The sequence below is a fragment of the Vipera berus genome, assembly GCF_964194415.1.
Source record: "Vipera berus genome assembly, chromosome: 1".
NCBI classification, from domain to species: domain Eukaryota; kingdom Metazoa; phylum Chordata; class Lepidosauria; order Squamata; family Viperidae; genus Vipera; species Vipera berus.
This window is the reverse complement of record NC_138202.1, coordinates 349,866,515-349,879,851: the sequence shown is the minus strand read 5'-3', so window position 1 is coordinate 349,879,851 and position 13,337 is coordinate 349,866,515. Positions and strand designations below refer to the sequence as shown.

The window sequence follows — 13,337 nt, the reverse complement described above, 5'->3', positions numbered from 1 at the left end:
GGAGCGAAATGTCTTCAAAGAAAAACAAAGTCCAGTTGCCTCCTGAAAAAGCACCTTTGGGACAAGGTGTTCAATAGAACAGGGGTCACTATGGAAAAGCCATAATTCGTAGGTCCTATTAGAGGGTAACCTTTAATTTAATTTAATTTAATTTATTAATATTTCTATACCGCCCTTCTCCCGAAGGACTCAGGGCGGTGTACAGGGCAAGAATAAAACACAAAGCTACAAAAATTAAAAAGTAATTAAATACATGCCCATAAAAAACAATAAATACATTAATAAAACCCCAATAAAATGATAGTAAAAACCCCACCAATCCCCCCTCAGGCCAGGCCGGCTTGTTCGAACAGGTATGTTTTCAGATCGCGGCGAAAGGAGCGAAGATCGGGCGCCGTCCGGAGCTCAACCGGTAACTGGTTCCATAGCTCCGGGGCGCCCACAGAGAAAGACCTCCCCCTGGGGGCCACCAATCTACATTCTCTGACCGGTGGCACCCTGAGGAGGCCCTCTCTGTGGGAACGCACAGGGCGGAGGGAGGTTGACGCCGGCAGCAGGTGTTCCCTGAGGTACTCCGGACCCCTGCCATGTAGGGCTTTAAACACCATGACTAGTACCTTGAATCTCACCCGGAAGACAACTGGCAACCAATGCAGCTCACGGAGCAGAGGTGTGACATGGGAGTATCGGGAAACTCCCAACACAACTCTCGCGGCTGCATTCTGTGCCAGTTGGAGCCTCCGGGTGGTCCTCAAGGGCAGCCCCATGTAGAGAGCGTTGCAGTAGTCTAGTCGAGAGGTCACGAGCGCGTGAGTGACTGTGCATAGATCATCCCGGCTTAGATAGGGCCGCAACTGGCGCACCAGGCGAACCTGGGCGAAAGCCCCCCTAGTCACAGCTCCTATGTGGTCTTCCAGGGTGAGCCGTGAATCTAGGAGGACTCCCAAGTTGCGAGCCCTATCTACGGGGGGGTAACAATTCGCCCCCCATAGTAAGAGGTGGAATGTCCGAATAAACCCGGGATGAAGGTATGCAAAGCCACTCGGTCTTGTCGGGGTTGAGTTGAAGTCTGTTCCTCCCCATCCAGACCCGAACCGCCTCCAGGCAACGGGACATCACGGTGAGGGCATCACTGGGGTGGTTTGGGGTCGAAAAGAAAAGCTGGGTATCATCAGCATACTGATGATACCCAACTCCAAAACCACGAATGATCTCACCCAGCGGTTTCATATAGATGTTGAACAGGAGAGGCGAGAGGACCGACCCCTGAGGAACTCCACAAATGAGAGACCTCGCGGTCGACCTCTGCCCTCCTGCCAACACCGACTGCGAGCGTCCCTGGAGATAGGAGGAGAACCACTGTAAAACCGTGCCTCCCACTCCCAATCCCCCAAGACGCCGCAGCAAGATACCATGGTCGATGGTATCGAAAGCCGCTGAGAGGTCTAATAGGACCAGAACAGAGGAATGCCCCCTGTCCCGGGCCCTCCAGAGATCATTCACCAGCGCGACCAATGCCGTCTCCGTGCTGTACCCGGGCCTGAAACCCGATTGGTACGGGTCTAGATAATCCGCTTCATCCAGGACCAGAGGGAGCTGATGTGCCACCACACTCTCAACAACCTTCGCAAGAAAGCGAAGGTTGGAGACAGGACAAAAGTTGTTCAATACAGCTGGGTCCAAGGCAGGCTTCTTGAGGAGAGGCCTCACCACCGCCTCTTTCAAGACGGCGGGGAAGCTACCCTCACTCAAAGAAGCCGATATAACTGCCTGGAACCAGCTGCGTGTCCTCTCCCGGGCTGCATAGACCAGCCAGGAAGGGCACGGGTCCAATAAACATGTGGTGGTGCTCAGCCTCCCCATGATCCTGTCCACTTCCTCCGGAGTCACAGAATCAAACTCCTCCCAGGTGATATCGACAAGACCACCCGTGTCCTGCTCGACAGACTCTGCCCAGTCAGAGTCCAGACCGGTCCGAATCCGAGCGATTTTGTCCGACAGATGCTGGTTAAACTCCTCGGCACGACCCTGCAAGGGATCCTCCCTCACCTCCTGATTCAGGAGGGAGCGAGTCACCCTAAACAGGGCGGCCGGGCGATTATCTGCGGACGCGATAAGGGTGGCGAAGTGGTTAGACCTCGCCTCCCTTATCGCAGCGAGATAAGACCTAGTGTAGGTTCTTAGTCGCAATCGATCGGATTCGGATCGGCTGGATCTCCAACCGCTCTCTAGGCCCTGTCTCCGACGCTTCATCTCCCGGAGCTCCATGGAGAACCATGGGGCTCGACGGGATCTGCACCGGGTCAGGGGCCGCAGGGGTACAACTCGGTCAAGAGCCTCAGTGGCCGCCCTTTCCCAGGCTTCCACTAAGGCGTCTGCCGAGCTGTGAGCAAGGGAGGCAGGTGGGGACCCCAGCGCCGCCTGGAACCTCTGGGGATCCATTAAGCGTCTGGGGCGGTACCATTTGATAGGTTCCACACACCCACGGCGGGGGGTGGCAAAACGGAAGACCAGCCGCAGGAGATGATGATCGGTCCATGACAGGGGCATAACAATTAGGGAGCCCCCACCAAGATCATCTAACCACCGTCCAGATAAGAAAACTAGGTCAAGGGTGTGGCCTCCCTCATGAGTCGGTCCCGAAATTACTTGTGTCAGGTCCATGGCCGTCATGGAAGCCATGAACTCCCGAGCCAACTCAGATGATCCTCCCAGAGATGGTAGATTGAAGTCCCCCAAAACTATAAGTTTCGGGAACTCAATCACCAGCCCAGAGAGGACATCGAGAAGCTCAGGCAGGGCTGCTGCTGCGTGACTAGGCGAAAGGTACACCAGCAGCAAGCCCAACTGCGCACCAGGGCCGCATCTCAAGAAGAGAGACTCACACCCGACTATCTGGGGAACGGTGGCCTCCCGTGGACACAAGGTCTCCCTCATAACAACAGCCACTCCCCCACCCCTACCCTGAGCCCGAGGCCGGTGTAGCACCCGGAAACCTGGTGGGCAAAGATCAACCAGAGGAATACCGCCCTCTGGGCCCAACCAAGTTTCCGTAATGCAAGCCAGGTCCGCCTGCTCACCCTCGACCAAGTCACGGACGAGAGGAGCTTTATTAACGACAGACCTGGCATTCAAGTACACCAGCCGGAGCTCAGGAGGCTGCACATCCTCACTCCCAGGACCTCGGGGCGGAGCCAGAGGGTCGGAGTGCCTCACCGCTTGTAAGCAGCGGAGAGACCTTCCCAGAGATCGATACGGCCCTCTGTTTAAGGGAAGGGACTTGGAGTGTGCCCACTCAGCCAGATCTAGTGGAACGGGCAGATGTCCTCAGAGAGAGATGGTCCTGCAGATAACGTGGCCTTCTTCCATGTGGGGCTTTAATACAAGTAGTCCTTGACTTACAACAGTTCATTTAGTGACCATTCAAATTTACAACGTCACTGAAAAAAGCAATGTATGACCAGTTGTCACACCTACGGCTGTTGCATCATCCCCATAGTCATGTGATCAAAATTCAGACATTTGACAGCTGACTCATATTTATGACAATTGCAATGTCCCGGAGTCATGTGATCACCTTTTGAGACCTTCCGACAGTCAAAGTCAATGGGGAAGCCTGATTCACTTCACAACCGTGTTACTAACTTAGCAACTGCAGTGATTCACTTAACAACGGTGCCAAGAAAGGTTGCAAAATGGGGCAAAACTCACTTAGCAAATGTCTCACTTACCGACAGAAATTTGGGGCTCAGCCATAGCCGTGCGTCAAGGACTACCTGAATTAGTAAGTAGTGATTCCACAGACCAGTGTTCTTCAACCTCAGTAACTTTTAAGATGGATGGACTTCAAGTCCCAGAATTCCCCAGCCAGCATGGGAGTTCTGGAAGTTGAAGTCCAGACATGTTCAAGCTGAGGAACAGTGAACCCAACCGCTTTTTAGCCTACATCAGAACTGCAAGGCCATTTTAGAACCCCCCTAACGTTGCTTCTAGGATCGAACACGGGCTGCCTTGTTGGACAACTTGCACGATGAACTCCACGTCCACACACAGCTGATGTTGGGCCTAGGATCTGAGGAAGACAAACTGGAGAATGGTGGACACGGTGGATTCTTGGAATCGTTTAAGGTAAAAAAAGAAAATGTTCTTGAATTTTTGTAACGTAGAGAAGCGGAGACATGGTTTTACTGCAAAGTGCCCAAAATTAAATACCAATGATACTTTTGACCGCTAGGCTCTTTCAATACATTGCATCATTCCATCAGTCATTGCCCATCACCCAAAGGCTTGTCAGAAGCATAAGCTAAGGACCGAAGGCTTAGTGTTTTTTTTTCCCCCTTGCTTCTAATGTTATACAGAATTGGACTTTTTTTTTTTACTCTTCTGGCATTGCAGGAGATCCCAGGGCTGACGAGGAAAACAACTGCCAGAAAAATGTTGCAGCTGCCCTTGTACCTTTGGGCAGCCTTGTTGGTCTGCTTAATTGCTTATTTACTTCTCAGTGTGTTGCCTGGGTAAATGGATAAAGGAAATGGAAAAAAGGAAAAGAGACTGGAGTTGCTGCCTACAAAATGCATCAAGAAATCACAGATGTTCTTTTTCACTTTGTTAACACTTGCACAGTCTGGGGGATAAAAAAAAATAATCAAAATCCTTTCCAATATGATCAAAAGGGGGAGGGTAGCCTATTTTTTCAGTTAGGTTTTTCAGATGGTTTGGTTTCTGATTTTTAAAATAGATTTGGCCTCCAAGAAAATGGCTGGGGATGCATTTCGTTTAGAAGGCATTCTACCTATTTTGGTCCCTGTTTTGGCTCAAGAATTGGGCTGCCAAGAGATCGAACCAGTCACTCCTAAAGGAAACCAACCCTGCATGTTCTTTGGAAGGAGAATTACTGAAGCTGAAGCCCAAGTGCTTTGGCCACCAAATGAGAAGAGAGGACTCATTGGAAAAGACCCTGATGTTGGGAAAGGTGGAAGGCAAAAGGAGGAAGGGAGGGCAAAGGATGAGATGGTTAGACAGTGTCATTGATGCAACGAACATGAATTTAGGCAAATTCTGGGAGACAGTGAAGGACAGAGGGGCTGTTATCCATGGGGTCATGAAAAGTCAGACATGACTTCGTAATAGAACAACAACAAAAGCAAAGAGAATAAATGTTGCAACTCTTTACCCATTTACATGAGAATAAGCATCACATAACTTGTTACTATTTACTGAGTTAGAATTTTCATTCCTCCCCTTTTCCAATGTGTTGTTAGTGGGAGCCTGTCTCAGAATGGTGGGAAACGGCATGACCTGGATTTATTAGGATTGGTCCAACCTGGACTCAGCAGACAAGCATAAACAGTTTGGGCTGCATGCAGTCAAGGGCCTGCCAGTTGCTGACCTGCAGAATATGGGGAAAAATGGTATAGTGCAGGGGAAGACAACCTTGGCTCTTTTATGACTCGTGGACTTCAACTCCCAGAATTGGAGTTGAAGTCCATGAGTCATAAAAGAGCCAAGGTTGCCTACCCCTGGTATAGTGGTAGCATATGGGTGTGGTGTCCTAGTGATTAAGATAATGGCCTTGTTGACTGGAAGGTCAGCAGTTCAAGACACAAACAACGCCTGACAGGGTGAGCTCCCATCCTTACCCCAGCTCCTGCTAACCTAGCAGTTTGAAATCATGCAAGTGTGAGTAGATAAATGGGTACCACTTTGGTGGGAACTTAACAGTTTTCCGTGCCCCATGGCATATAGTCTTGCTGGCCACATGACCACAGAAGCAACTTTGGACAAAGCTGGAAACAAGAGACATGCACCGCCCCCTAGAGTTGGACATGATGGGACGGGGAAACCTTTACCTTTAGCAGACGGTTGGATTTGGGGCAATATGGTACCATAGGTCCTCATCTCAAAACAAGCTGTTCCTCTCTCTGATGCAAATTGAGCAGGACTGGTGTTCATTTATTTTGAAGTAGGCACCAATCTATTATCAACAAAACAGTTTCTCATTCTGGTAAGAAGATTGAAAGCAGAATTCACAATTATCTCAAGGCATCGTGAGGCAGTCATCTTATTGTCCATGACTGATGACATTCCAGCATCCCTAGAATGAAATGTTTGTAGAGATTCCAAGCAAACTTCTAAAACTTTTACATTAAAGCGATATCCCAGTTTCTTTATGCTGAAGACTAATCAACCATAAATTTGCAGAATTTAAAAAGGGGAATATTGTTTTTCTGTCTCCCAATTTGTTTTGGGAACAATATTGTGTATGTGTTGGTGTGGGCATCTGTGGTGATTTATGAGATATTCTCTTGTATTTGTCATTTGGGGGAAAATGGGATCATTTCTTACCTTGATAACCCCAATGTGAGAGAGTATGTGCCTGTTGATTAATGTATTGTGACTTTTGGGGAAAAAATGCACAAAAGCTTGAGTTGAGGCCCTCAGGACTTCTTGTGTGGAAGGGTAGAGTTTCAGCACAACCCACAGAGCAAAAGAACTGTACTTTGCAGTGTTGTATTTCATAAAGCAGCCATTGACACCAGTCAGGCATCTATTAAAGCAGGGGTCTTCAAACTTGGCCCTTTTATGACTTGTGGACTTCAACTCAATTCCTGAGGAATTCTGGGAGTTGAAGTCCACAAGTCATAAAAGGGCCAGGTTTGAAGACCCCTGCATTAAAGTGATTCCTCTACAAAGCAGCAGGACTATGTTCATAGCCAGGACTTTATGGACTTCAAAATGTGTTAAGCTAACCCTGTTGTATTTCATGGGCCACTCATGGATCACTCTGCTCAGCCTGTTGTATAGGATCCTTGACATCTCCCCCGTCCCAGTTCCTTCTTCCTGGCCCTAATTCCTGCCAAAGAATACCCAATGCTCACACAGTCTTCAAGTACAATACAGTGGATGCAACCACTCCTAACAGCTGGATGCCAGGGAACTTCCGGGGAAGATGGCAGATTAAAGACAACTTCGTGAAAAGTGGAGTCAATATTTGCAGTCCCAAACAGGGAGCCGATGAGCAGATGAGCTCCTTCAATCCTCTCTGGACAAAAGAGAGGGTGTGAGATCATCCAAGCTGATCTCCTCAGTTGCTTCTCGCAAGAAGACTCCAATGGGAGGGAGAATTGGAAGATGAGGGAATTCACCATAATTGCTCCAACCGCAAACGGAGCCTTTTCAAAGGATACTAACTTTGCATATCTCTTTCAGAAATTGCCTATGAACTGTTTCAAAGAGGTTAGACACTTACAAAGTGAGAAGATTGCAAACATTGGATGAATGCCTTCAATCCTTAAGAACAGAACAGAACAGAATAACAGAGTTGGAAGGGATCTTGGAGATCTTCTAGTCCAACCCTCTTCTCAGGCAGGAAACCCTATACCATTTCAGACAAATGGTTGTCTCTTTTTAAAAACCTCCAGTAATGGAGTACCCACAACTCCTAGAAGCAAGTTGTTCACTGATTAATTGTTCTAACTAACAGGAAATTTCTCCTTAGTCCTAGGTTGGTTCTCTCCTTCAGGTGCTTTGGAGAATAGGTTGTCCCCCTCTTCTTTGTGAAAATGATGTATCTTTATAATTTTTAATAACTATAGCAAAAAGCAAGACACAGTTTTGGCTACACAAAGTTTTAAATGGACTAGGGGTTTAAAAATGTTGGAATATTGGATTTTGAATATTAAGACTTTGAAATTCTTAAAGAACAAATTCATGTTTCTGGGAAAGAAAAAATGTATCTTATATTGGAGACGTAACAAGACAAGTAACTTATTATAGCTTTCAAAGATATCTTTGATGAACTGCATTGGGGATTGTGCCAGGACTTTGAACCAATTATATCAGCTATGTTGCATCTTCTTTCTTGGGAACAGTCTGTTCCCAAAAGATGTACAGAAAAAAATATGCAACAAAATCTATCCGAGAACAAGATAAATATTTGAATGAGAATATGTTATCAGATATAAAGAAAAAAATTGAATGAGGCTTTAAAAAATAAGAAGGACATAAAATGACATCCAAGAGCAATTGGAACAATTTCTTTTTGCTGGACTTGCAAAAGAGGCTGTTTAATACATTGAAGAAATTTGTATCAAAGATACAACAACCATCTAAATGAACTAAAAAGAAAGATTGTTTTACCTTACGAAGAGAATACAAAGTTGGTTTATTTGATCAAGAATGAATCTGGATTGGTTGGTACCTGGAGTGGAAAAAGATTGTTTATTTAATTTGCTTATTTTGAATATGGTGTTTTAAGCTTTCTCTTACACTACAGCATTTAAACTCGCTGTGTATAAGGAGGTTTTGTGAACTTCTTCTTTTAAAAGGTAAAATTATCCCTCTTTGCTATGTTAAATTTTAGTTTTTTGCATTATGTTACACTATTGGGATTGCTATATATTTACTAAATCTGGATTTGTTTATAGTTAACATGGTGTATAAGCTTTTTCCCTACAGTTACTATAGAACAGGGGGGTCAAACTGCTGGCCCGCAGGCCGGATGCATCCTAGCGAAACCACACCCACCCCATTGCTGGCAATGGAAAAAAAGTTGCAATACGTCGTGACACGTCACGTGACGTTGCGAGTTTGACACCCCTGCTCTAGAAATAAGGGATGTTTGTGGGGTCTTTTTTAAAGGAGAAGTGGTCCTTCTTTATTATGTAAAACTTTAACTTTTGTTTATACTGGGATACCGAGTGTCAGAATCCATTTCTATCACATTCATAAATGCATGTTTAAAACATTATCCCCCCCACATGGATTCTGCTATCTCCTGAGGAAGGAGGAGTGCATGTGGATTCAGCCTGCCTTAGGTTATTTCAAAGACCAAGGGAAACCTTTTGAACTGGGGGAACAAAAGGGAGGGTTAGAGAAGAAGGCATCTGGCTTGTGTCTTCATTTAAATATGTAGAGGAAGAAGGCAATAACCATAAAGATTCGAAGTTCCTTTTTTCCCCCACAAAAGGGATGACACGAAGTAAAATGATGGGGGCTGGCCAAATGGGGTTGAGGGAAGGGGGGTTGAACCGGGAACCCTTTATAAAGTTTCAATTTGTAAAACAACACTAAGTCCTGTCTTGTATTTCCACAACCAAGCATGTCCTAGTAAAAATTCCTTTTGGACTAGAACTGACTCCAAGAGTTTTTGTTTTTCCTAAGACGTGGATTGGGGTGGGTCCTGACACTGAGACCACTTTATGCCTTTTAAATAGAGTTTTTGCTAAGAATTGAGATGTGCAATGTTGAGTTTTATATATACTGTACATTAATATAGAGCCTTGGTGGAGCAGTGGGCTAATGCCTCCTTAAGCAACACCAGCTGCCTGCAATTAGTGCAGGTTCGAGTCCCACCAGGCTCAAGGTTGACTCAGCCTTCCATCCTTCCGAGGTAGGTAAAATGAGGACCCAGATTGTTGGGGGCAATAAGCTGACTTTGTAATAATGCCACTTGGGGTGTGTGTGAAAGCCCTAATAAGCAGGCATATACATAGAATGAAGGCTACTGCTAAGCTTGTAAGCCGCCCTGAGTCTTCGGAGAAGGGCGGGATATAAATGGAATTAAAATAAAATAAAATAAATTAATTAATTTTGTTATGTTAAAGCTGTCTTTGGACTTTTTTTGATAGCAGCTGATTGGAGATGTTACTTATTAGATTATCATTAAGAGATGAAGTATTATGGCAGGGATCTTCAAACCTGGCCCTTTTATGACTTGTGGACTTCAACTCCCAGAATTCTGGCTGAGGAATTCTGGGAGTTAAAGTCCACAAGTCATAAAAGGGCCAAATTTGAAGACCCCTGTGTTATGGGATGAGGAGTTTTAAATTTGTTAATTAAGAGGAAGTGAAGAGAGTATGAAATTGTTTATCCTTGCACTCCATTTTTCTTTTCTTTTTAAAGGTTGTCTGATCTTTTACTGTTGTAACTCAAACTTTTAATAAAACGATTACAAAAAAACCACTCCTAGATGTCATGTAACCACAAACTTTGATCTGCACAAGAAGTGACTTGAAACTGGAAGATGAGGTTGTTGAATACTCAGGTCCCCTGTTAGTTGAGCAAATGAGCTCACTTTTTCTTTAAAATTTGTGGAGAGATGCGGTGCCATTGAGCCAAACACAGAGGCTACTTCTATGTGTAGCAAGCAATGGCAGCTCTTTGTCAGTGTTGTCATTGCATGAAGGTCCAGTTGACCACAGAGCTCACTTGATATAAATCACTGTCTTTCACTTTAACTCCTTATGTTTTCTCCATATCCTTTAGCTCAACTGACAGGTCACAAGCATAGAGAGGAGATATGGATGAAACAGGAGAGAGTAGCTCCACAATAATTGCAACACATCTTCCACACCTATCTCCTGGGTAATTTAATAACTTCAGTGTGTGGATTTAGACACATAGTAGTAACTGTGAGAGGGGAGTCGGACAATCACTTAAATATGAGCTAATGGTGTGCTGCAGCTGTCAAAAAAGCCAACACAGTGCTAGGCTGCATTAACAGAGGGATAGAATCAAGATCACATGAAATGTTAATACCACTTTACAATGCCTTGGTGAGGCCAGACTTGAAGTACTGCATCACCACGATGTAAAAAAGATGTTGGGACTCTAGAAAGAGTGCACAGAACAGCAACAAAGATGATCAGGGGAATGTAGGCTAAAACATATAGGGAACGGTTGCTGGAACTGGGTATTTTTATTTATTTATTTTTCTTTTAATTCCATTTATATCCCGCCCTTCTCCGAAGACTCAGGGCGGCTTACAAGCTTAGCAGTAGCCTTCATTCTATGTATATGCCTGCTTATTAGGGCTTTCACACACCCCCAAGCGGCATTATTACAAAGTCAGCTTATTGCCCCCAACAATCTGGGTCCTCATTTTACCTACCTCAGAAGGATGGAAGGCTGAGTCAACCTTGAGCCTGGTGGGATGCGAACCTGCACTAATTGCAGGCAGCTGGTGTTACTTAAGGAGGCATTAGCCCACTGCTCCACCAAGGCTCTATATGTCTAGTTTAATGAAGAGAAGGGCAAGGGGGGACATGATAGCAGTCTTCCAATATCTCAGGGGCTGCCCCAAAGAAGAGGGAGTCAAGCTATTCTCCAAAGGGCCTGAGGGCAGGACAAGAAGCAATGGATGGAAACTAATCAAGGAGAGAAGCAACCTAGAACTAAGGAGACATTTCCTGACAGTTAGAACAATTAATCAGTAGAACAACCTGCCTCCAGAAGCTGTAAATGCTCCAACACTGTAAGTTTTTAAGAAGAGATTGGATTACCGTTTGTTTCCTTCCTGAGCAGGGGGTTGGACTAGAAGACCTCCAAGGTCCCTTCCAACTATTCTATTCTATTCTATTCTATTCTATTCTATTCTATTCTATTCTATTCTATTCTATTCTATTCTATTCTATTCTATTCTATTCTATTCTATTCTATTCTATTCTATTCTATTCTATTCTATTCTATTCTATTCTATCAAACTGGATCCCTTGAGATAATACAAGCTGTCGAGTCTAAAGATTTAGCACTATTTCAGAAGAACAGTAGGCCCACATTTAGAAGTAGTCCAACTGATAAGTATGGAACCTTTGTGTGCTTGCAATCTGCTGGTCAAAGGTGGACAACATGTTTTGATGGTTACATGAGCCATTGAACTATCAGCCTAACAGTTCGATCTCACCAGCCATGATGGAGCCTATCCATGTACAGAGAAATTAAGATGTTTTTATCGTATCGTCTGACAGCCAGTTGGGGTTCATGGATGTGCTCTGCAGTTCATGGATGCTGTCTGACTCCACTTCTGCAGTCAGAGCACACAGTGAAAACTCCTTAATCTCACAACACATGAACAGACTCAACGATAATTTCAACTGGGAAACATTCCCCAGTCCAAAATGCTTGGGGAATTCCTGGAAGCTTGGCATTCAGACAAATCAGCCATCAATAGACAAATAGCAATAGAGAGAATTTTTATAAAATGTTTTATAGATGGCACTTAGATCCTAAAAAATTAGCAAGTATGTATCCGAACTGCCAGCCCAAATGTTGGAGGTGTGGTTGTGAGGATGCAACGTATTTTCATATATGGTGGACTTGTAAAAAGGTTAAAGCCTTTTGGATTAAAATTTGGTGGAATATGCAAAAGATATTTAAGAAAAGGATAAAGTTTTCTCCGCAATTGTTTTTATTGGGTATTATTACAGATACTACTGTTATAGATACTAAGTTGATGTTGAATTTAATTACGGCAGCGAGACTTTTAGTAGCGCAATATTGGAAGAAGGAAGAACTGCCGACTATAGAAGAGTGGACTTTAAAAGTTTCTAATCTGGCGGAAATGGCAAAGATTTCAGCGTATTTGAAAGACCAAAAGCAACAGAGATACATTGTGGAATGGAGGAGATGGATTGTATATATTCAGAATAAATATGGGACTAAAAAGTTTCACTTAGCATTTGAATAAGTAGTGGATTTATATGATGTATAACTAGTTAGTAGTTATCTTATTAATATTTTGACCATGGAGAGTTAAAGTGCGATAGAATTTAATGTTTTATTGTTGTTAGCATATTTTAGATTATGTTTGTTTGTATTTTTATACCCTGTATTCAGCTCTGGGAAGTTGGGGAGGGGAGAGGGGGTTGGGGAGAGGGGAGGGGGAGGAGAGGGTCTTTTTTTGCATTTAAAAATGTACTGTAAAACTTTTCAATAAAAAAAATAGACAAATAGCAATAAACCATATTTAGAAACCATTCAAAACAAAAAGTTAAGAAGGAAATGAAAAGAGCAGAATACAGGTAGTCCTTGACTTACAACCATTTGTTTCTTTTTTTTTTTTTTTTTTTATTTTATTGAAAACAACCATTTGTTTCGTAGTCCTTGACTTACAACCATTCATTTAGTGACCAGTCAAAGTTACAATGACGCTGAAAAAAAAGTGACTTATAGCCAGTCCTTGCACTTTAGATCATTGCAGCATCCCCACAGTCAACATCACAGTTTTGGCGCTTGGTAACCAGCATGTATTCGTGACAGCTGCACCCTCTTGGGCTCATGTGATCACCATCTGTAACCATCCCAACCAGCTTCCCACAAGCAAAATAATGGGGGAAGCCAGACTTGCTTAACAACCGCACGATTCTCTTAACAACTGCAGTGGTGCGTTCAACACCTGTGGCAAAAAAGGTTATAAAATGGAACAACTCACTTAACTGCCTTGCTTAGCAATGGAAATTATGGGCTGTATTTTGGTTAAGTCCAGGACTACCTGTGTGTATATCCCTTCCGACAGTCAACATCCATATAAGCAACCAGACAAACAATCAAGCAGAAAA

General features: G+C 44.2%; 1 protein-coding gene across 4 annotated transcripts in view; it reads left to right on the top strand.

The window, feature by feature from the left end:
• RAP1GAP2 (RAP1 GTPase activating protein 2) overlaps positions 1 to 13,337 on the top strand; it is a 218,446-nt gene that overhangs the window by 170,069 nt on the left and 35,040 nt on the right. For all 4 annotated transcript variants that reach the window (XM_081346583.1, XM_081346581.1, XM_081346580.1 and 1 more), the window contains one exon: positions 3,994 to 4,128. In XM_081346583.1, coding sequence (XP_081202709.1) covers positions 3,994 to 4,128 — 135 coding nt within the window. The remainder of the gene's footprint in view (positions 1 to 3,993; positions 4,129 to 13,337) is intronic.